At 46.1% G+C, this 24,549-nt stretch overlaps 1 protein-coding gene across 1 annotated transcript; it reads right to left on the bottom strand.

Annotated features, from left to right (window-relative positions):
• Positions 1-7,166: 7,166 nt before the first annotated feature.
• Positions 7,167-23,004, bottom strand: LOC146337744 (phospholipase A2 inhibitor and Ly6/PLAUR domain-containing protein-like). Its single transcript, XM_084815194.1, has 6 exons — positions 22,974-23,004; positions 21,078-21,198; positions 20,654-20,761; positions 12,634-12,795; positions 11,412-11,552; positions 7,167-8,818 (listed from the first exon to the last, which is right to left on the bottom strand). The coding sequence occupies exons 2-6, from the start codon at positions 21,130-21,132 to the stop codon at positions 8,607-8,609; spliced, it is 678 nt and encodes a 225-aa protein (XP_084671320.1). The 5' UTR covers positions 21,133-21,198; positions 22,974-23,004; the 3' UTR covers positions 7,167-8,606.
• Positions 23,005-24,549: the final 1,545 nt, after the last annotated feature.

Genomic DNA, 24,549 nt, shown 5'->3' with positions numbered 1-24,549 from the left:
GGAAAAGGCCCACAGAAACCCACACAATTTTTTGTGTGACTGGGGTGGGGGGAGCTCACAGTCTGATATGGACATGAGTTCAGGATGAGCTTTGAGGCAGAAATCCTAGAACCTCAATGAGCTCAAGTTTTACAGATCTTCATATCCTTTGTCACACGTTGTTTCAAATGTTTAATATTAGCTCTGAAATGAATTAACTCAACAAAATTTGTGCAAGTCTCCCTTTCCACCATGCTGCTTTTGGAAAAGGAATTTGGCACTCAAAATGAGAATTCACCTTCAAATGTGAAAATGTTATCTCAAACTGTGGGTGCATTATGGAGCATAGAATCATAGGATCATAGAATCATAGAATAGTAGGGTTGGAAGGGGCCTACAAGGCCATCAAGTCCAACCCCCTGCTCAGTGCTTAAGCACCCTTAAGCACGTTTACTCTGAAGTCCCACTGAGTTCAATGTGACCTGCCTCCTATGAAGTCTGTGTTATGGTTGTGCACACTTACCTGGGAGTAAGTCCTAATGAACTCAGAACAACTTACTTCTCTGTAAGCATGGCCAGTACTGGGCTGTTAGTTATGCTGGTATCTCTTAGTTGTTAGTCCACCAGATCTCATAAGGTGTTCCTGGTCCAAGGCTACATAACAATTACATATCATCCATCAGGTGCTGACAGGAAGCTAGATAATGCTTCTGTGCCAACAGGGACTTCCCCTCTCATCTTTCAGTGTCAGTCCCATAATTACGTCAATTACGTACTTAGTTAGAGGGAAAAGGATCACTGCTGTTCCTGATACCGTTTTTGAAAGCATGCCGTTTTTGAAAGCATAACTGCTATGTTTTTTAAAGTTAAAGTTCCCTTGGCAACAGCAGAGTCTGAAAACACTCCCTACTGGCTGACATGTTTATGACATCATTGATCTGTCCCTCCAGCTCCCTCTTTTCAATCTACAGCTGCCTTTCCCAACCTGGAAGCCTCCAGATGTTTTGGACTACAAATCCCAGCATTCAGGACCATTAGCCAAGGTGGCAGGGGCTGAGAGAAGTTGGTCCAAAACATCTGGAGAGCACCAGGTTAGGGGAGATGGTCTTCAGTTATTGGTCAGAGTTTGCCCTCTCTCTGCCCACCCCTTCTTTCCTGCCTTTATTGGTAGCTCTGCTGTCACCTAGCAGGCCTCCGAATCTTGTTGCAGTTCTGCTCATTCCCCTTCACCTCTTCTGCTCCTTGGGCTCATTTAACTTCCAACCTTTTAACATGGATTTGTCAAAAACAAGTCCTGCCAGACAAATCTGATCTCATTTTTTGATCAAGTAACCTCCCTTGTGGACCGTGAGAATGCTGTAGACATCATAGACCTCAACTTCAGCAAAGCTTTCGACAAAGTGCCCCATGATATCCTGATGAGCAAACTAGCTCAAAGTGGGCTAGATGAAACAACGATCCGGTGGATCCACAGTTGGCTACAGAATCGGACTCAAGGAGTGCTTATCAATGGGACCTTCTCAAACTGGGGAGAGGTAACGAGTGGGGCACCGCAGGGCTCAGTCCTGGGCTCAGTGCTCTTCATTTTTATTAATGACTTGGAGGAGGAGGAGGAGGTACAGGGAATGCTGATCAGATTTCCAGATGACACAGAATTGGGCCGGATAGCTAATACTTTGGAAGACAGAAACAAAATTCAAAGTGATCTGGATAGACTGGAGCGCTGGGAAGAAAACAACAGAATGACATTTAATAGGGAGAAATGCCAAGTTCTGCACCTAGGAAAAAGTAACCAAATGCACCGTTACAAGATGGGGGATACATGGCTCAACAACCCTACAAGCGAGAAGGATCTTGGAATTGTTGTCGATCACAAGCTGAATATGAGCCAACAATGTGATGTGGCTGCAAAAAAGGCAAATGCTCTTTTGGGCTGCATTCATAGAAGCATTGCTTCCAAATCCTGGGAAGTACTAGTTCCCCTCTACTCAGCACTGGTTAGGCCTCATCTTGTAGCAGCCATATCGGGGGTCAGACTAAGTAGCCTCATGCAGTCTCATGCTTCATGTTCTTGCTGAGGTCTTGCTCTCTAAAATATATGTTTGTAAGCTGACAAGACGCAAGAATGTCTTATCTAGTTAGCAAGGCTAAGGTAAGAATAGTGGATATCATGTTCTTGCATATTATGTTCTTTGTTTATCATGGCCTATAACCCAGTTCCTGGGATATAAACAATGGTGCTAAGAGAGGAAATGTTGAGGACTGCAACCCCACACGGGAGGGGGAGGAGGAGCCGTTTCATATGTGTCACAATGTCTATAAAAACAATGTGCTGATGTAAATCGGGGCTTCTGGCTCTTTGGAAATGATTTTAGCCTTAAGCCCGCGCGTTAAATAAAGAAACTCTTTTTCCTTCACTCCGTGGTCTCTCTGACTCTTAAGTTCTGCAACAATCTGGAGTACTGTGTCCAGTTCTGGGCACCACACTTGAAGAAGGATGCAGACAAACTGGAGAGGGTTCAGAGGAGGGCAACAAAGATGATCAGGGGACCAGAAACAAAGCCCTATGAGGACAGACTGAAAGAACTGGGCATGTTTAGCCTTGAGAAGAGAAGACCGAGGGGAGATACGATAGCGCTCTTCAAGTACTTGAAGGTTGTCACAGAGAGGAAGGCCAGGATCTCTTCTTGATCATCCCAGGGTGCAGTACACGGAATAATGGGTTCAAGTTACAGGAAGCCAGATTCCGGCTGAACACCAGGAAAAACTTCCTGACTGTTAGAGCAATACGACAATGGAACCAATGACCTAGGGAGGTGGTGGGCTCTCCCACACTGGAGGCGTTCAAGACGAGGCTGGACAGCCATCTGACAGGGATGCTCTGACTTGGATTCCTGCATTGAGCAGGGGGTTGGACTCGATGGCCTTGTAGGCCCCTTCCAACCCTACTATTCTATGATTCTATGAACCGGGAGCCCTGCAACTCTCTGCTCCTGTGCCTGTCTCCTGCCCAGGCCCAACAGCATCCCATAATTTCTGGCCTGGCTTGCCCCATGGTCAGCTAGCACTAGTGGTGACTGGTGGCCACTGAGGCAGGTGGGGGTCCCAGGGACAGAGCCAAGGGACCTCCAGAGGTGGAGCAGGCTTTTGAATCTCCACAGCCATCAATCCATATCACAGAAAGGAGAAAGTGAAGTGCATGAACTTTAAGATCATGAGTGAAAGTGGGAGGGGGGTGTCACACAACTGCATGAAAGCACTCCTTTGGACTCATTAGGAGAATGGGTTCCAGGAATAACTCCCATTGTACAGATAATCCAGTGACATTAAGCTGATAAGTAGAAAACAGTGGGAGAGCGATCTACACACCCACACAAAATAGTAATAAGATGATAATGATGATCATCATCTTTTTTGGAACCCACCAGCAAGTTCTGCAAGGAACGCTTTGCAAAGAATAACACGACAGATAATGATAATAATGTCATCCTCAGAGCCACAATTCAGAAAAGAAGACTTGAGACTCTGAGAGTGCATCCCTGCAAAGCTGGCCTCACACATTCACATGGACACACAAAAACTCCTCTCCCCTCTCCCCCTGCCCTCCAACTGACTACACACTGCCTTGGCTGTGACTTTCTCTGGGTGTGAATTCTGACCCCACTCCTTTTGCTTTTGTCCCTACCCACTACTGGAATGAAACCATCAAGAGCGCCTCTAAAACTGAATTCAGCCTTCTGGCTGAAAGAGGTTCTAACCCCTGCCCTAGTAAGTGAGCAGGGCGCTCTTTGGACTCTGCTTGGGTTGACTCTGTTGAGAGAGGTCTGCAGTCAGGAGCATCTGTGTGTGTGTGTGTGTGAGAGAGAGAGAGGGGGGGGGGAGGGAGAGACTCTCAGGGACCAAAGACAACATGAATGTACTTCTCTACCCCAGAAGAGAGCCAGATACCACCACTTAGATCCTGCTGCTTGCATTCAGCTCTGACAGTTGGGCGGCCTGCATTAGGACCTTTTACCTGAAATCAGCATTACAGTGAAACAGAAGTTCTGTTTTATAGCCCAGCAACCCAACTACCAGCATTATTCGTATCAGAGCTACCTGGCTTTGCCACAAAAACAGGCAGGGCTGTCACCATTGACAGGAAGAGTTCAGGGTAAACATCATTGGGCACTTGCTGAGGCCCACACCCTAGCCAGGTGGCTGCTGCTGACCCCCAGATCCATTGGGCCCTGCTCCTCTTCCATGCTTCCTGCTCACCTGCATGTGAATAGTAGCAAAAACCCAGAGAAGGCTCAGCAGCTGACATTTGTCTTCCCCTCTCCTTCTGGGCAGACTGGCCTGAGACCAGGAGTGCAAAACCTCAGGCCTAGGGGCCAAATCCAGCCCTCTGAGGTTCCCCAGAAGGCCACACTCCCTTCTCTTGGCCCCACCCCTTTCCCCCAGCCACTGATCATTTGGTGGTTTCAGTGGGAGACCCACACTGTCTTCTGCTGCCGGTAACGTCCGTGTTTTCTGCTGAAACGGGATGACATTCTCAGGCATTCTACTACCTTCCAGACATCAGACTTGCCAGTTTTCAGACATATTGGATAAAGGGTCCTAATTTGATAGTCCATTAAAAAGGTGCACATCCTATACGCTTTCCATTGCTTTCAGTGAGATAGCCAGCTACTCTTCTTCTGCTTGTACCATCAGTGTTTTCCATCCAGTTGGCATGAAATTTCCCTGGCATCTTCAGGCAGGGCTGGAAAAATTCCTGCCTGAAAGCCTGGTGAGCGTTCAGTCATTGAAAGATACCCTAGCCGGGTTGTGGGGGAGGAGGTAGGGTTAAGATCTGAATGCCCCCCCGCCCCGTAACTGGAGTAAAAAAATGAAAAGAAGACATAGCTGCTAGATGCACATTTAAATTAATGTCCATTTTGGCCCTGAGCTGCCAAATTTCAGACAGATAGAACAAAGACCCTATTTTGTATCTGTCATTTTCACTGATCTCTCTCCCTCCCTCTCTCTCTCTCTCTCTCTCTCATCTCCCCCACACAAAAAAACCCTGAGTGACTTCAGTGTTTCATTCCAATGGTAACAAACGAATAACGAGTCAAACAGATCAGACGAATAAAAAATGAACTTTCATTCAGAACGCCTTTGTTAGAATTCACATGTGCTTTCATAATTAAAACAAATAAAACAAATGGGCCTTTTGCAGGGAAAGCTGTAGCAGCGGCTATAAAACCTCTCACTTCCTTTATTGGGTATTGTTGCTGGAACGGTGCGATCTGTTCTGCAGCTCTTACTTGTGTATGTCTAATTGACTAATTCCGAATCTTTTGCTGGACAGCTTCCTTTCCCTGGCAGACCTACTCCTTGTCCTTGCTCTGCTAAACAGCTCACCAGCATGACAGGGAGTTCCAAGCCCAGAGCTCCTTGTTTCAGGAAACCGGACACCTATTGAGAGCTTTTGCTAGTGATTTTATCAAGTGTCTTTTAGCTTCCCTTGACATTTCTACTGGCATTTTGCCTAAGGTAATGTGAAGGAATGATTGTATATATAGGTGCTGGCAGGGTTTTAAAACTTATTTATTAATTTTATTTTGTTGGTGGTAATTACTCTTTATTTTATGATACATTTACTCTTTTTTCTGAATTGTTTTAGTGTGTGTGTGTGTGTGTGTGTGCACACGCACGCGTGCGTGAGTGTTTTCTGTATAGGCTGGTCTGTGTAAAATCAATAGGTTAAAAGTCCAGGCAGTCTACAAAGCAAGGGAGGGGACAGGAGGTTCAACTACCAGACAGAAGCCTTGTTCAGCTCTTTGGAGCCAAAATGTCTGCTGTGAGAGAAATATATGTTTCATTTCTGCAAGATACAGAAGCTTTGGCAGAAATGTTTGCATGGAGCTCAACAGAAAGAACACAGAGGAAAAGTGAGCAGAGCACAGGTTGGCTTTAGCACATAAAAAGACATGTTTTTAGTAAAATGTAGAGGAAGGGTGAAATAGAGAGAAAGGTTGGAAGGAAAGAAGAATCAAAACAAGAAAGAAAATCAGAGAGCTACTTTTTGGAGAAGCTGAATGCTTGGAAAAGCTGAGAACTCTGATAGTAAGGTATTGCTCAAAGAACATAGAGAAAATAGATACCTAGTCTAGTTACCTGAATGCATTTACCCTAGTATTTTCTTACCCTTTTGTTCTTATGGGTGTGTGTGTGTGTGTGTTGTAACCATTCAGATGTTAAAATCTTTTGTTGTTCAGTTGTTCAGTCGTGTCCGACTCTTCGTGACCCCATGGAACATAGCACGCCAGGCCTTCCTGTCCTGCACTCTCTCCCGGAGCGTGCTCAAGTTCATATTCATTGCATTGGTGATGCTATCTAGCCATCTCATCCTCTGCCATCCCCTTCTCCTTTTACCTTCAGTCTTTCCCAGCATCAGGGTCTTTTCCAGAGAGTTAAAATCTTATTCCTACTAATAATAATTTACATTAAACATTTGTTGTTGAAACCAAATAGTCTCCTTTCTTGTTGGATTATCCATCTAAAATTCAAGTCCCACTCTACCTAAAGATATTTGCAAGACCCCCAGAGGAGGGGGGCAGGGAGCTGGAGAAAATAAAGATTTCCACCTGTGTGCCAGTGTGGTGTAGTGGCAAGAGTGTTGGACTAGGAGCCGGGAGATCTGGGTTCTAGCCCCCACTCGGCCATGGAAGCTCACTGGGTGACTTTGGGCCAGTCACAGACTCTCAGCCCAACCCACCTCACAGGGTTGTTATTGTGAGGATAAAATGGAGAGGAGGAGGATAATGTAAGCCGCCTTGGGTTCCTTGCAAGAGGGAAAAAGGCGGGGTATAAATGCAATAAATAAATAAATAAACCTGGTGGCAGTGGAAAGGTTATTGGAAGGCAAGGGTAAACAGGAGTGAGGCACTTTGGCTTGGTATCCCTCCCACACATGGATCAGGGTGTAGCTGGTCCCATGACAGGGGAATTTCAGATTCCACAATGACAGTACTACATGTAACATTTTCTGGGTTGAATAGTGATGACTGAAACTTTCCAGTAGCAGTACCTGGACAGGGCATGAGAGAATCCAAAGAGAAATTAGGTAGCTGGCAGAATCCACAATTAAAAAATAAAATAAAACCCAGGGTGAGGGAAGAATAAGCATGTGACACAAAATAAGAAACTCCACAGCAATTTACATTTCAAGAAACATTTATTTTTTAATAGGGGGAAACATATATTAATTTGAAGTTTGAAAATCAGTGAATAATTGAAGAGTGATTGAGGATGGATGGAATGTTTAGTAATAATATATCCTGCCAGTCAAACTGCCCACATATTTAATGTTTTTGTGGCTTAGGCTTAAAACAGCCTTCCCCAACCTGGTGCACTCCAGAGGTGTTGGACTACAACTCCCATCATTCACATCCAGGCAAGTGGGCTTCTCTCGGGAAGGCACACTATAATTTTGGTACCCCAGTTGAAAAGGTTCAGTCTCCAGAGCCCATCCGCTGTGCTTTAGATGTGGGGGGGAGAGAGGGGGGGAGGGAGAGTGAAGGGCCTTAGACTAAATTTCTCAGAAGACATTTTTCTGAGAAAATGTCTTGATTTTGTTTTCTTTTTCTCAAACCCCCACCATCAAATCCAGGGGGAAAGAAGGCCATGTTGCCAAATTGTCTCTGAATCTCCCTTCATTGTATGTTTGTATGGAAGCTGCCAACCCCCCCCCCCATGCCTCAAAAAGACACTAGGTGCCTGGCACTGTGGAGGACTCAAACTGGTGGCCAGCCTACCACCCAACACATTTGTTGCTGATGCTACTTGTAGCAAAAAAAGAAAAGAAAAGCAAAACAACAAAAACATTGGGGCAGGGGGGGAGAAGCTGTGTATGACAATGGTGAGTCCCACCCATAGAAACTATTGGAGAACTTCTCCTGGAGAAATTCATCAAAAGTGTCTCCCCCCCCCCACACACACACACTACTTTCTCTGCCCACAACAGGGTGAAGAAGCTAGAGGCCATTGGCATACAGCTCTACTTTAGTTGTCATAATCCATTTTAAGTTAACAACGTCCCATTTATTTGGAGGGAGGAGGGAAGGGGGTCTGTGATTCAATCTATCCTCAACAGGTGATTGGCATTTTCCAGGCCAACAGCACTGACCAGTTGTTCAACACAAGGCATACAGTTCCCACCCCAGAAGGGGTACAAACATGAAAACCATTTCCACATGAACTATTTAAAATGTATTTTACTTTATGAATTTCTACCTCCCTGCCCCCTGGCCTGGCACCCTTCAACAAGTGCCCCCAGGCTGTTGCATTGCCCTTTCAGGATTCGAACAATTTGACACTCCAAATGCTCCAGATTTGTTCTCGATGTGGAAGAGAGCAAGAAAAGTTCTGGAGTCTGAACAGACTTCGCTAAACCAACACGCCGAGGGGAGGGGAGGGAGAGAGAGTTGTTGGAAGATCCCTCAGAAAAGGGATATTGGAGAAATAATGGGTTCTAGAAAGTCATGCTGAAAATTAGTGCATTCTCCATTTCTAAAACAAATAAACAAACAACTAGCAGTTCTGGAGACCAACACAACAGATCATTAAACAGATGGGAAGGCAAACACAGAGTAGCTAGGTCAAGAGAGGACATTTACTAAGAGGAAGCCAGAAATGACAGTCAAAAAAGTGGCTGGGGAGGAGATGGCACCCAGGATTCCTGCATTAGTGCAAACTGGTTTCCTGGTCAGCCGATAGACTTTTCCTCCATAGGGCACCAGGTCGTTCATTGTCATATCACAGGCACTCTGAGTAGCACAGCCTTTGATAGATAAGTTTTGTTGCTGATCAGCTGTGGAGAGAAATAAGTAGAGGCTCAAACTCAGAGGAAAAGGAGATCACCTCTCTGCCTCCTGCACCTATTTCCATGTTATGTTTTAACTAGCATTTCTGCCATCATGGGAGTTATGGTGCATTGGCATGTGTGGGGAAGATGGGTTGATTCACACATTCAAGTTTATTGCTAGAGTGGTGCTGCATATGTGTGAATGAGCTGGCACAGATCAAACACCACAGATAGAAATGTCATAGTATTCCATGTAGGGATGTTGGAGAAATCTGCAACGGATCCAAATTTCTATGAATCTGACCTGCAAACTCTTCAGCAGGCCAGCTTTTTCCAAATGGATTTCTCAGTCTTGCAGACCATTTTTTTAATGGGGGGGGGGATATGTGCAAATTCACATTTGTGCTAATGTGCCTTAGCACTATTGTGCACTTGTAATATCGCACATTAGCGCAAGTGCATGCTCGCACAAGTGGAACAAAATTCCTGTATGTCCCTTAAGAAATCCAGCTCCATCAATGAGTGGAAGACGGAACGAAAGACACCTGACAATCCACAAAACACAGAATGGATTTAAGAAAATCTGGACATCCCTAATCTCATGTCCCCTCAAATACCAGTTGCTGGCAGTCTGGGCCTTCAAGGGGCCCAGTCACCGGGAGCCAGTGCTGTCATCTTCATTCTCATCCATTGGAGGGTCTTGTTGTCTCTGACTTTTCCAAGGGCTACAGCAGGAGTGGGTAAAACATGGCCCGTGGCCTTCATGTAACCCCTGCTGCCTCCCATTTGGCAACAGTGAAAAAATGTTCCAGGGAAAATATTGTCCATATGATAGAGCACTAAATTTGACTAAAAGGGTCAAATTTAGCTTATTTGAACGTTAAATTGGACCATTTTAGTGCTCTGGAGTTGGTCCATAAGGCTAAAGGGGTTTGCAGTGGCAAACTGCCATTTAAAAATATATATATTAGAGCAATTTGAGGCAGCCTGAAGAATGTAGCCCATGGGAGTACTGGCAAAAATGCCCTCCAGATCTCCCACAGTTGCCCAACCCTGATCTACACACTGACTCATGTATGATGGTTCTTCTCACATTTCATGGTCTCCAGAGGCTCAAATCTTGAGACTCTGGGGACAGAGGCTTGGAGCAGTTAGGGATGTATGAAAGTAACTTACCTTTGACGAAATTTGATTCGCAGTGGGGGGGAGGCTCTCTGTCCCTCCCCCCGGAAATTCTGGCCGGGGGGGAGACGCCCCGTCCCTCCCGCCACGAATCCTGCCGGCCGGGTCTACAAATGGCGGTGGCCGTAGCTGCTGCCGTTTGCATCCCTGCAGTCAGCCGTGATAGGCTACATAAATGTTTACGTAGCCTGTCACATTTTTTTTTTTTTTTAACTTGGAAATGGCGGCGGCGGCAGCCGGTCAGAAGACCAGCTGCCGCAGCCGCTGTCACCGCTGCACCGCCACCGAACCGCTGCCGAACCGCCGCCGGAGCCGCCACCACCAGGGAGATTCGCCCAAGGTAAGTCCTGTCCCAGGGGGGGCGGGGGGCAGACCGCTTCGCCACCGATTTTGGGGGGCTGAATGCACTGGCATTCGGCCTCCCCGAGATTCATGGCGAAATCCTCTGACATCCCTATTGGAGCTAAAGATTGGTGAACAGCAGATGAGGAAACAGAGCCTGGGAGGGCAGTGACCAGGAGAGAGGCCACCACGAAATAGTCAGCAGTGAAAAAAAGGTTCGCTGGGGTGGGGGAGGTTTCAAAGAACCCTTCTCCTTCCTGACCCACACAACCCCTCATTTTGAGCTGTATATTCTCCAAGGAGAAGGTTTAGCTCAGCCTAAGTGTTTGGTAATGGGAGCATAAGAGGCAAAGAGGGGAAGGATATGGGGGGGGGGTGTTTTTTAAATGGTGATCCAAAGGGCCAAAGTGTTTAAGAACCATCTGAGCAGTGCCAGCTCCAGGTATTCTTAGACAAGACCCTCCATGGGCCCCCTCCCTCAGTGATTCTACCTCCTAACTGCCATTGTCACCAGCTGCTATGGTGCCTCCTCCTCTTTCTCATCATTGCTACCACTTGCTTGCTTGACAGACAGAGAGAGAGTGAGCAAGGAGGCCGTGGCACCTCCTGCTCGTCCTTCTCACCATCACTGTCACATGGGCCAGAGCAAGAGGCAAGTGAACAAGCAGGTTGTAATAGTGAAAAGGAGAAGCAACTCCAGGGGGCTCTTATCACTGGGCTCCTGCTGAGCTGTGGGCCCTTGGGACATGTCTGACCATGCCTACCCTTGATGACATCCCTGAATCTGGGGTCCTAACTTTCCAAGGTCTCTGCTGCCTTTTATACAATCAGAGACCAGGACTTCAGATCAGAGACTTCACCACCCCAATCCCTTGGCCTCCATCCCTTGGCTTCCCAGGTTCATCCTACAATCGACCCCTATCTCAGGTGAACAAAGGAAGGGATGCATGTATAATGCAGCTGCCATAATAAGGGGCTTTTTCATCCCAACTCTGGGGAAGGTCATGGTGTGACTCTGCTCTACATAATGGGGTGAAAAAGGATGGGATGGGGCGGGGTGAGGGTGAAGATATACCGATAGATATCCCCACAAGGGAGATGCACAGCTGTTCGATGCCTGTGCAGGTGATGCGGTTTTTGCTCACACAGTCCATCTGGTTGTAATTCTCACAGGCTGGGCAAGTCACCCCATTTCCAGAAGTACTAACTGGAGGCACTGTAAAAAAAAAATATATATATATATATATATATATCAGACAGGTCTCGCATTACTGAGGTTAAGGGAGGGACAAGTCTCATGTAATTGGATAAGGCACTGGACGCAAACACAATGCTAGCCAGGTTCCAATAGGCCGGACCTCTAATGGTAAGGTAGTATCAGCTGACCTGCTCTGGCCTATTGGTTTAAGGAGGCACCCTTGTCAGTATAGATGGTCCCTTTGTAAAAACCCCACCTTTGGCCAGGTCAGAGCTGTGGCACCCACATGCAATTCCTGCCAGACGTCCCTCAGGTCAAGGGTAGGCACACTTCAGCCTCCTGGGATCTACTTTATTTTTTTACTAGAACCTCCATTCCACCAGCTGGAATCTAACGCAAAATATTGGCTCAGGGCAGACATACCCCAAGTAGAACTGAGGAATAGGGAGCCGCTGAACATGTGGCAGTCAGAAGAAGAAACTGTTTCCAGTATAACGCTGGATCCAGACTTAAGCTGGATCAATTTGGCTGGTGGAACTGGACTTCCCCGCTTCCTCCTTCCTGTGACAGCCCCTCCAGCCCCCTGAAAATGCTACACAGTGAGTCAGGAGATCCTGCTGAATGGGGTGAGCTGTGGTGTGTGGGGTCCCTAAAACTCAGGCGGAGCAATGCTCCGTGAGCAGAACCCTTCAGCAAGTGGAGCCCTTGCCCTCGTGGAAGGCAAATCTTGGATCCAACCCCTGGTTGGCAGCCCACTCTGTACTGCCATTTCAGGAGCCCTATTTTCATGGGAAATGTCATTTTCTTGCTGAGTTGTGAATCAGAAGCCCGTACGGATGAATGGAAAACCACCCGGAGGTCTACCAGTAGGTTCACATCCACCTTCTGCCCTCCCCCACCTCCAGTCTCTGGTACAAGGCCCATTGCAGACTTGCATCCCAGTTACAGCTTGGCCTTCAGCAGGGTTGCTTTGCAAACTCAGAAATAATGTCCCTGCTGCTGCCACCACCCACCCACTGTCCTTAGAAGGGAAGCCCCTGCAGTCCCCCCCCACCTCACCCACATCCAGGAACCCTTCCCAAGCCCAGTCAACACCCACCACTCAGGAGAAGATTTTCATTGCAGTTGTCAGAGGAGCAACAGGCTATGTTGGTCTGGAAGGTCCTCTTAGTGGCTGTAGTCAATGTGAAGACACGTGGTTTACACTTGCTTGGAAGAGCGACGCAGCCTCTGTACGTCCCTGAGGAGCTGACACCTCCACCTGGAGAAAAGAGGAAGTGAACAACCCACCTGTCTTCAGCAGAGGGAAAGATGGGAAGTAGGGCCATTCCACTGGCTCTGCAGAGAGACCGGCTCCATGCGGCTCCTCCCTCCCGTCACCGTCATCTGGCAGCAGCCATTGCATCAGGCTGCAGCAGAGGGGAGGGAGGAAAAGAGGTCCCGCTTCATTGGCTCTGCCGAGAAACCGACTCTATCCGGCTCCTCCTCTTCTGGAACTGTTCCCATTCAAGCTGGCCATTATAATAATGATGGACTGTTAAAACCTGGGACCTGCATTTTCTTGTTTTCCTCTTCCCTCCCTATCCCCCCCCCTTTTTTTTTTCTTTATGTGTCATGTCTTTTAGATTGTAAGCCTACAGGCAGGGACTGCCTTGTCTCTTATTAATCTTGTGGAAGCCACTCCGAAAACATTTTCAGCAGAATAGCAGGGCCAAAATACTTTTAATGAATTAATTAAGACTTCCCTGTTTTTAATTTTTAGGCTGGGCCTAGCTTGGAAGTGGAAGAAAATTTAAAGGCTAAGGCTGTTCGAAACACACGTGTCACATGTTTCCATCTTTCTTGTCTGTTAAATCCTGACAGATTCAGGGTTCGAATGACATCTCAATCCAGTGGCATAACCAGTTTATATGCAGCTTTCTTTCTTTTCTTTTCTTTTCTTTTAAAAAATACTGTTTATTCTATTCTTTACCTTTATAAATGAAATAAACAATACCAACAACATAATCAATAACTACAATTTCCTAACAATACAATATTCTTAGGAGGACACAACAGTAACAGAAGAGAAAAAGAAAACAGAAGAAGGAGAAGGAAGAAAAAAACAAGAAAAATATATTGAAAGTTATTTTAAAAAATTAAATTTCAACTCCATTACACCGAAACTTCAAATCCCATTCTACTTAAAAATTATACCTATAACATTGGCAATATTACAATTCAATACAGCATAATCAACCCTACATTTCAATATCATATCATCAGTCTTATAGCAAGAAAGCAGGCTGAAGAAAGAAGGGAAGCGAAAAGCAAGGGAGAAAGGGGAAGATATATCCAACTGAATGCAGAGTTTCAGAGAATAGCAAGGAGAGACAAGAAGGCCTTCTTAAATGAACAATGCAAAGAAATGGAGGAAAACAATAGAATGGGAAAGACTAGAGGTCTCTTCAAGAAAATTGGAGATCTCAAGGGAACGTTTTGTGCAAAGATGGGCATGATAAAGGACAAAGAAGGCAGGGACCTAACAGAAGCAGATGAGATTAAGAAGAGGTGGAAAAAATACACAGAAGAACTATACAGGAAAGATCTTCATGTCCCTGATAGCCATGATAGTCCGCTCACTGAACTTGAGCAGGACATCCTCGAGAGTGAAGTCAAGTGGGCCTTAGGAAGCATTACTAACAACAAAGCTAGCGGAGATGACAGTATTCCAGCGGAGCTATTTAAGATCCTAAAAGATTAAAGATGATGCTGTTAAAGTGCTGCACTTATTATGCCAACAAATTTGGAACAGTCAACAGCAGCCACAAGACTGGAAAAGGTCAGTTTACATTCCAATTCCAAAGAAGGGCAATGCCAAAGAGTGTTCAAACTACCGTACCATTGCGCTCATTTCACATGCCAGCAAGATGATGCTCAAAATCCTACAAGCTAGGCTTCAGCAGCATGTGAACCGAGAACTACCAGAAGTACAAGCTGGGTTTCAAAGAGGCAGAGGAACTAGAGATCAAATCGCCAACATTCGCTGCATCATGGAGAAAGCAAGAGAATTCCAGAAAAACGTCTATTTCTGCTTCATTGACTACGCTAAAGCCTTTGATTGTGTGGATCACAACAAACTGTGGCAAATTCTTAAAGTGATGGGAGTACCGGACCACCTTACCTGTCTCCTGAGAAACCTGTACAAGGGTCAAGAAGCAACAGTAAGAACCAGACATGGAACAACCGACTGGTTCAAAATTGGGAAAGGAGTACGACAAGGCTGCATATTGTCGCCCTGCTTATTTAACTTATATGCAGAGTACATCATGAGAAACGCTGGGTTGGATGAATCACAGGTCAGAATTAAGATTGCCAGGAGAATTATCAACAACTTCAGATATGCAGACAATACCACCCTAATGCAGAAAGCGAAGAGGATCTAAAGAACCTCTTGTTGAGGGTGAAAATGGAGAGTGCTCGTTTGAAACTCAACATTAAAAAAACTAAGACCATGGCATCTGGCCCCATCACTTCCTGGCATATAGAAGGGGAAGAAATGGAAGCAGTGACAGATTTTACTTTCTTGGGCTCCAAGATCACTGCAGACGGTGACTGTAGCCATGAAATTAAAAGATGCTTGCTCCTTGGGAGGAAAGCTATGGCAAACTTAGACAGCATAGTAAGAAGCAGAGACATCACCTTCCCGACAAAGGTTCGTATAATCAAAGCTATGGTTTTCCCAGTAGCAACGTACGGCTGTGAGAGCTGGACTATAAGGAAGGCTGAGTGCTGAAGGATTGATGCCTTCGAACCGTGGTGCTGGAGAAGACTCTTACGAGTCCCCTGGACTGCAAGGAGGTCAAATCAGTCAATCCTAAAGGAAATCAACCCTGACTGCTCATTGGAAGGACAGATACTGAAGCTGAAGCTCAAATATTTCGGCCACCTAATGTGAAGAGAAAAGTCACTGGAAAAGGCCCTGATGCTGGGAAAGATTGAAGGCAAAAGGAGAAGGGGATGGCAGAGGATGAGATGGCTAGATAGCATCACCGATGCAATGAATATGAACTTGAGCACACTCCAGGAGAGAGCGCAGGACAGGAAGGCCTGGCGTGCTATGGTCCATGGAGTCAAGAAGAGTCGGACACGACTTAACGACTGAACAACAACAACAACCATATATTGCCCTTCAGCTAACATATAATAATAAAGCTTAACAATTTAACCAGCCAAAAATCTTACTAACCAGTAACGATGGTAATAATAATAAAAAAGGAAGGAGATTTAAAAGGATACATAATAATAATAACAAATCACTAATAAATTTTATAATGTTATATAATAATAAAGCTTAAAATCAACCTCACAACAATCACTAATTATATGCAGCTTTCTTGCAGATCTCTGAACACAGACTTGCAGCAGTGACTCCCATAGTCCAAGGAAAGAGAAGTATTGAGGGTGGGGGATCCAGAGGCTGGGCCCTACTTGAAGGGTAGTATTCAATGTCAGTCCTACATAGGATAGACCCATTGAAATGAATGGGCCTTAAGTTAAAAAGGTAAAGGTGTCCCCAACCAGTCGTGTCCGACTCTAGGGTGTGGTGCTCATCTCCATTTCTAAGCTGAAGAGCCAGCGCTGTCCGAAGACGCTTCTGTGGTCATGTGGCCGACATGACTGAACACCGAGGTGCACGGAATGCTGTTACCTCTCCCGCTGAAGCAGTACCTATTTATCTACTTGCAATTTCTTGCTTTTGAACTGCTAGGTTGGCAGAAGCTGGGGCTGAAGACAGGAGCTCACTCTGTCACGCAGCACTCGAACTGCTGTCCTGCCGACCTTCCAGTCTGTTCAGCGACTTAACCACTAAGCCACCATGGCCCAGTTGTGACTAATCTAAGTCTCATGCATTTCAATGGATCTGCTCTACCTAGGACTAACATTGGATACCATCCAGTGGGACAGTGCAGCGGTTTATTCACTGCACCTGAATGCAATGCAGTGCAAATGTCATTTGCCAATGAAGAGGAACCATTCCATTGCTAACTGAGCAGGTACAGGAAGGAAACGTTTCTTTCCCACTCTGTTGGTCACATTTGTAGCTCATCCTTCCTCCAAAGCATGCAAAACAGATGACGGCCATAGGAAGCTGCCATATACAACAGCAGAGGATTCATTCATCTCGCTCAGAATCAGTGGAGACTGGTGGCTCCAATGTCAGTGGGGTGGTGAATCAAATCCGGGTTTCAGTCAGAACCAGTCGGAACTCTAAATGAGCTCTCCAAAGTGTGGATTCACCACCCCACTGACATCGGAGCCACCAGCCTTCACTGTTCAGAATGGTCCACAACTGCAACTGGCAGCAGGTCTCGGAAAAGAAAGTAGGGTTTTTCTAACTAGAGACACCGGGGATTGAAACTTGGACCTTTTGCATGCAAAGCCTGTGTTCTGTCACTTAGCTACAACCCTTCCCATACAGAGAGTGAGGGATACGAAAGGCACACCCCTTTCCCATTAGCATTAAAACTGGAGACACGTATCACTCTTACTTTGGAAAAGGTTTCCTTTTAGAGAATTAAAAAAGTATCATTCATTTTCACACACAGACAAACACACACACACACACAGAGACACGGGATGTACGAATCCCTTACTTTGCGTCCACGGGGGGGCGGTCTGCCGGAGTGGGAGGTGATCCGTTCCTCCCCCCCCCCCCGGAATCCTTGCCGGCCAGCTCTGCTCTGCGTTGACTCTGCAGAGCCACCGACCAGCTCCATTCCACCAGAGATATGGCCGCCATTGCCATCCGTACCACTGCTGGGCGGAAACATGAAGTGATCCAGATGCAAATGGCATCTGTGATGGCATTTATGTGTCCCTATATTTTCTCGTGATAGGCTATGCATTTGAATTTGCGTAGATAGTTGCGTAGCCTATCGCATGAAAAAGCAGGGATGCAAATGCCATCCACTACGCCATTTGCATCCCTGCTTCTTCACATGATAGGCTACGCAACTATCTATGCAAATTCAAATGTGTAGCCTATCACGAGAAAATACAGGGATGCAAACGGCATCACAGACGCCATTTGCGTCCGGATCATTTCCCGAACAGAGCCGCCGGGCAGGAGGATTCGGTTCGCCTGGGTCCGGGAGGCGGAGGTGAGTACATCCGTTCCACCACGGATGGAATTTGGCCTCATTTGAGTCTGTAGCGGATTCTGCTGACATCCCTAACACACACACACACACTCCCCTAGTGTTTCCCAGAAATCACCCTTCTGGGTGTGTCTCTCAGGTGGAGACAAGCAACAGGCAGTTGCTGTTCTGGATCAGGGCCTGGGACAGTAATGGACTGAATGAGGGCCAAAAAACTGAAACTCAATCCAGACAAGATGGAGGTGCTGTTAGTAGGTGGTTTGTCTGCCTGGCTAGGTGGTATTCAACCTGTTCTGGAGGGGGTTGCACTCCCCCTAAAGGATCACATCCGTAGTTTGGGGGTGTTCTTGGATCCAGAGAACTGTCACTTGAGGCACAGGTGAACTCAGTGGCATGGAGCACTTTTTATCAGCTTAAGCTGGTATACCAACTACACCCTTATCTGGACAGAGATAGCCTAGCTACAGTTATCCATGCTCTGATAACTTCTCGTCTGGATTACTGCAATGCGTTATACGTGGGGCTGCCTTTGAAAATGGTCTGGAAACTTCAGCTGGTCCAAAATAGGGCAGCAAGATTGTTAACAGGGACTGGCCAGTGAGCTCATATTACACCAGTACTTTTTCAGCTGCACTGGCTGCCAGTCCATTTCTGGGCCCAATTCAAAGTGCTGGTATTAACATTCAAAGCCCTTAATGGCCTGGGGCCAGGTTATCTGAAGGATTGCCTGCTCCCATATGTGCCTGCCCGGACCTTAAGATCATCCTCAGCGGCCCTCCTCCATGAGCCCCTGCCAAAGGAAGTGAGGCGGGTGGCTACTAGGAGAGCTTTTTCTGCTGTGGCCCCGCAGCCATGGAATGAGCTCCGTAGTAAGGTTCGTCTGGCACCAACATTGTATTCTTTCTGGCACCAGGTGAAGACCTTTTTATTTTCACAGGCATTTTAGCATTTTAGCTCTTCAGACTTTTAACTTTGCTGTTTTAAGTCTGTATTTTAAATCCCTGCACTGCTGCTAGGTTTTATTCTGGTTTTATTCTGGTTGTATTGTTTACTGTGGTTTTAATGTTTTATATATTTTGTATTGTTTTATTGTGTGCTCCTTGGTTTTAATTTTTGTGAACTGCCTAGAGAGCTTCGGCTATTGGACAGTATAGAAATAAATAAATAAATAAATAAATAAGTGAACCCAGAGCTGTGACTCATGATGGGATGCACCAGGAAGTAGGGGTGCACGAAAGTCACTTACCTGGTCTCGCAGCTTTTCGCGGTGGGGGGGAGTCGCTTTGCTGCTCTCCCCCCGAAGTTCAGGCCGGGGGGGGAGGCTTCCCGCCTCGCCCGGCTGAAATTCAGGCTGGGGGGGAGGCTTCCCACCTCGCCCGGCCGAAATTCAGGCCGGGGAGGAGGCGCCTCGCCCGGCCGCGAAATAAAAAGTTAAAAAAAAAAACGCCCCTGTGATAGGCTATGTGACGATTAACGTAGCCTATCATGGCTAGATCTGTAAAGTCAGCCGTGATAGGCTACGCAAATAGCGTTGCCCTTATTTTTGCCGTAGTCTACGTAATCTTTACGTAGACTACAGCGACCAAATAAGGAACGCGAATGGCAGCTCCCTATGGGGGCCGCCATTAGCCGTACTTGCTTTTTTTTTTTTAAGTCAGCCGTGATAGGCTACGTGACGATTTACGTAGCCTATCACGGCTGACTTTGCAAATCTAGCCATGATAGGCTACGTTAATCGTCATGTAGCCTATCACGGGGGCGTTTTTTTTTTTTTAGTTTTATTGGAATGGCGGCGGTGGCAGCCGGTCGAAAGATCTGCTGCCGCCCCCGCCCCTGACGAAGATCCAACAAACCACCGCCGGGACCCGCCGCCAGGAGGGACATTCGGGAAAGGTAAGTCCCATCCTGGGGGGGGTGCGGGGGGCGTGGGGGTGCAGAGAATTTCTCCCCGAAACTTCTTCGGGGGGCCGAACACGTTGGCACTCGGCCCCTTGAAGTTTCGGGGAGAAATTATCCGCCAACCCTACCTGGAAGACTGGGTTGAGGGTGGGTGACTCTGCATCATCATGACGTTGGGAGCAGTTGAAGGGCATGTGATCCAGTCGTACCCAGTGCAGAGAATTACCCACCTTTCACAGAGACTGATTGGAAGGAGGCAAAGGCAGTGCTGTGACTCATACAAAGATGCCATGGGGCACCTTCTCTGGAATTGGGTTCTTTTGGTCTCATGGGAGCCTCTCTCTGTTTAATCTATCTATTATTCCTTTGGCATACTGGTGTGCCCTGGCAGACATGTTGTGAAATACTGGTCCATCCTATTTTAGTCTCACAACAATGCTTTGGTTCTGCTCTAGGTGGTGGTCACAGTCTGATGGTATTTCAAACCCAAGAAGTGGGTTCAAGGCAAAAGTTCAGGTTCAAAGCAATTGTTCAGGACCTTGGACAGCCCCAAATGGCTATCAGGCTGAAGACAGGCATACACACAGGCTCAGATGTTGTTTCAGCAACAGAAAACCTTAGACTGAGGCATAAATAGGATTGACGCTCCAGACGCTGGGAAAAGCTTCTTGTGTTTTAAGGGGCCTATCCTGTTGTAGCAGCCATTGGCTCCAATGGGTGCAGGAGGACTACGGCTTCACTGGGGCAGGGAGGTGGTGGCGTCAAGATGGACTCCTCAGACACTGTGGCCTCTGGGGGAGTGTGATCACACAGGCATGATGCTAAGGGTAATTCCCTTCCCCACTCCATCACCTCTTCAGAGTCCTTAGCATTGCCCCCTGAACATGCGGAGTCATTGCACCCTCTGCGGTAGGTTAGGCTTAGAGAAAGTGACTTGCCCAAAGCCACTCAGTGAACCTCAGGGTTCACTGAATAGGGATTTGAACTCAGCCCTCTTTAATCCAGGAGGAACAGAAGTCTATCCAGTACACCATGCCAGCAGGCTTGGCATTCCTGGTATTTATGGACCACTGCACCTACCTAATGTGTTTTCTTCCATTAAGGTAATACATCCTTCAGCTGTGCAAGTTTTGCCAGTGCAATTGGTGTCCCCAAGATTACATGAAGCACATGTTATATTTGCAGCTCCTAGAAACAGGGAAAAAGGAGGAGAAAAGATGTTAGTTATTCTTGGTGCTACAGTAGGAGTGGGAGATGCAGGGCTTCACCCTTGGCCTACCAAATTCACAAATGCCCACTCGGAGATTGGAAACAGAGAACGTTCCAAGTGAAACCCTCCTACTCTCCCAATTTCTCCCTGGTATTTGCTAGCCAGCTGAGAGGTGCCAGCTACAAAGCAAGGAAAGGGGCAGCAATTGGAAGTGTCTATACGGGGTTCCATCTATGGTCTTTTGTCCCCAAAAACCTGGAACTGTCCTTGTCAAACAGGCTTAAGAGCACTCACCGTGAACACTAGGTAGGAGAACACAAAGGAGGCAGGAGAGCAGAACGTTCTTCATGGTGCCTTAGAGAAAGAACGGGCAGGACTAGACACTCTGGTGCAGCCAACTGGGAGACCTTGTGAACTGTGAAACCATGTTTTGTTTATTCAGCTCAGGAAAAACATATATGCTGCAAAGCTAAAACTATTTTTTTAAAATCATTTGGATAACACACATTGAGGGGGTTAGCAAGTGGCTTTCCCTGAGCCAGACCTGGCCCCCAGAGTGATGCCACCTGGTTCATCAAATTGCCAACACTGGGAAGACAAGCTGAGCATGGGTGAGTAGCATTCAGGATTATGAGATGCAGCAGCAGACACCTAGGCAGTTTCAGGTATAGGGCACCAGCCCATAACCCCTTGTCAAAGTGGCCATTTGAAAAACTAGTTCGAAAGCCAGTTGCTGACCCAGGACAAACCTGTTTCATCACTAATGAAACTGGTCCATCATTCAGTGCAATTCCCCATTGACATATTAGGAAAAAAATAAATCACTTATTGTCACATTGCACTTTCCGCTACTTAATAAACATTTCCAGTTCTTTCCAACACCCTGCTGTCACCACTAAAACACCCGCATTTTTAAAACATGCAAAAAATAGATCATGGCTTGCCCCATTGAAGACTAGCATTGCAAAGGGGGTCATTGAAGCCATTTTAATTTTGTGGTACTACCATGCCCACATTCATCCATGGAATTATTTGTAATTGAGGCAGTGATTCTGCACTCTGTCTGCATGGAGCAGCTCCCACATTTTTTTATTTTTTATTTATTTATTAAATTTATTAATCACCCATCTGGCTGGTTATTATATCTTTCTTATAATAATCTTACTTATAATAATCTCCTCCTCTCATAAGTCACTGCCATGCTGGATGACCTGCTGTTCTGATGCAATTCAGGACCAAATAAAGTCCCTTTTGCACATCTCCTAAAATCACCTGGTGGTTCATTCTTCCCAGGTGTCCACATCTGGCTCTATCCTGCTTCCCCTGAGAGTATTCTGCACAGGAAGAACCTGGGGAAGAATGCATCCTCCCCCTCATATTCCCAAAGTGTGCAAAACATTACAGGATAGCAACTATCTTTCTTCTTAGCCAAAAGGCCAAAAGAACAACAGAATGCATTTAATCCCCAATGAAGTGGTGCTTTGAACAGGGCAGATACAGGGATCTGCCATTATATTCTGCCTACCCAACACAAAATGGTGAGGTGAACACCTATGTTTCTGCTAAGAAAAATCATCTGACATGCAAGGGAAGCCAAAAGAACTAAGAACATCAAGTTGTAAAATCTCTCAGGGCAGTTCCGCACAACTGAAGCACTTGACATCGGAGCAAAACATAAGCAAATAAGCAAATTCTCCTTCATACCCTCCTCTGCGAATGTTGAGGGGCAGTATTTTCTGAGGGGAAAATATTTGGCAAATATTTGCTCTTCAACCTTTGAAATCAACACTCAACATCTAAAGATTTTGCACAAGTGGTCAACATTTTAAACTGCCTGACCAAAAACACAGAATACCAGTCCACAGATGATGGTCTCCAACATACAGTAGAATTTAGTAAATTTGCATTAATGCCATTCATGCATTTATTCATCCCATTGGCACATTCCATCCTGAAATCCCAATAGCAACTTTCAAGACCAAATCATGACTGTTCAAAAGTCCACATTCTGAAATGTGAAAATCTGGCGGATTTTGAAATGATGCAGACTTTCCTTTCAACTCTACATGGGAAGTAACCTGGGCCTATTTGCAACTCTGGATCTGGATGAACACAAAAAGGATGCAAATAACATTGATGTACTGCTGTCTTACCAGCTATCCTAGATGCAAGAACCCCACCGCTGCTTACCTAGGACGCAGAGATCTGGCAGGTGAAATCTTCTTGCAGTGCCCTCTCCTTCCTTTTTATACAGGATTTGCAAGGATTTGCATAGGGTCAAAGGTTACATAACAGCTGATAAGAAAGGGCACGTTAGTTCCTGGATGGCATGTCAATACGGATATATTTATGGCCATACCGGTTAATATTAAACTTTGGGACAGTGCTTTTGAACAAAGCAACAATTATACACAGTAATTACACAATTACCTTCTCATGCAGAAAGGTAGCATCTCTATATTCAGGTGATCATGATATTTCTACATCATTACACATTGCTTGTCTCCTTAGCCCAAGGTTGTGCCCAGAGCATACGAGTGCACTGTGAGAGGGATGAAGAGTGCCTTCGAAGATTAAGCCTTCTGCTTTCGCCCCTGCCCACCGCTTGGAATGCAGCCACCAAGAGCTTCTCTGAAATTGAATGGGGCCCCTAGGTTGAAAGTGCTTCAACGCCTCGATGTATTATATTGATACCCCTGTTTTCAGCTAGATTCAGCTCCCCAGACAGCTTACAATTTAAGTCCACAGAAAAGTACAATATAAATAGGGATATCTTGGCATGGGAGACAGTTGCTTCCAGCCCCCAGCAGTTGGTAATACAGTCCAAGTTCCAGGATCTTCTCTCCATGTAATGGGTGGCCGATGATACACATACTAAGATACATGACAGACCGGCCATTAATTTCCCACTGGTCATGGAGGCCTGCCTATGCAGCCGCTGGTAAGTGTGGAGCCCAGAAATATCCTCAGTATGGGTGTATTAACCTGTCAAGTTCTCTTTCTCCCACATTATTTTTTAATCTTAAATTCATTTATGAAGAATTTGTGAATGTTGTTAAGTTCTTATTTTAAAAAGAAAGAAAGAAGGAATGAAATTCTTACTAGGTATGGATGAGAATTTTGTTTCAGTTTGGCTTATATAAAAATTACCAAAACATGTACAGACTTCTCCATAGTGGGGACAAAAACAACTTGAGATGTGTATTTATTTTTTAAAACAAATGTGGAAGAAAGCAAAATGGAGAGATTTGTACAGGGTTTTGAGTTCTTTGCTCTCAAAAGTCCTTTGAATCCCTGTGTATTTAACCATGTTAATGCTGAATGAGAGTTGCCACCCCTTTTTCTGACAGGATCCCCATCTTTAACAGATACAGCAGGCAGGGAGAACTTGGTCTTCTCTGTGCTGGGAATATCTGTACATATTGAAATTGGCCAGTGCAGATGGGTGAGGATTTTGTTTCAGTTTGTTTTTGAGAGGAATTTACCAAGATTTGCAAACCCTTCCATTGACTAGGACAAGGGGAGGGTGGGGTGCCAGGAAGCAACATTCATGGGGCTATCTTGGAGATGATGATGATGATGATGATGATGATGATGACGACAACGACGACGACAACAACAACAACAACAACAACAACAACAAGGGAGGCTGGTGGCTCCAATTCCGGTGGGGCTGTGAATCCATTCTGGGTTTCAATCAGAAACAGCCAGAACTCTAAAGGAGCTATCCAAGGTGCTGAAGCCTATGCCTCAAACTAGGTTCAGC

Source organism: Heloderma suspectum, chromosome 10 (genome assembly GCF_057233095.1).
Source record: "Heloderma suspectum isolate Gila_16-S chromosome 10, 16-S_ref, whole genome shotgun sequence".
NCBI classification, from domain to species: domain Eukaryota; kingdom Metazoa; phylum Chordata; class Lepidosauria; order Squamata; family Helodermatidae; genus Heloderma; species Heloderma suspectum.
Note: the sequence above shows the minus strand (reverse complement) of the source record. Positions and strands in the feature narration are given on the sequence as shown.

Coding starts and splice junctions, on each gene's coding strand:
- LOC146337744 (XM_084815194.1), bottom strand. CDS start 21,132: ATGAAGAACGTTCTGCTCTCCTGCCTCCTTTGTGTTCTCCTACCTAGT. Junction 20,762..21,077: donor TCTCCTACCTAGTGTTCACG/GTGAGTGCTCTT, acceptor CCCTGTTTCTAG/GAGCTGCAAATATAACATGT. Junction 8,819..11,411: donor CCTTGTGGGGATATCTATCG/GTATATCTTCAC, acceptor TTCTCTCCACAG/CTGATCAGCAACAAAACTTA.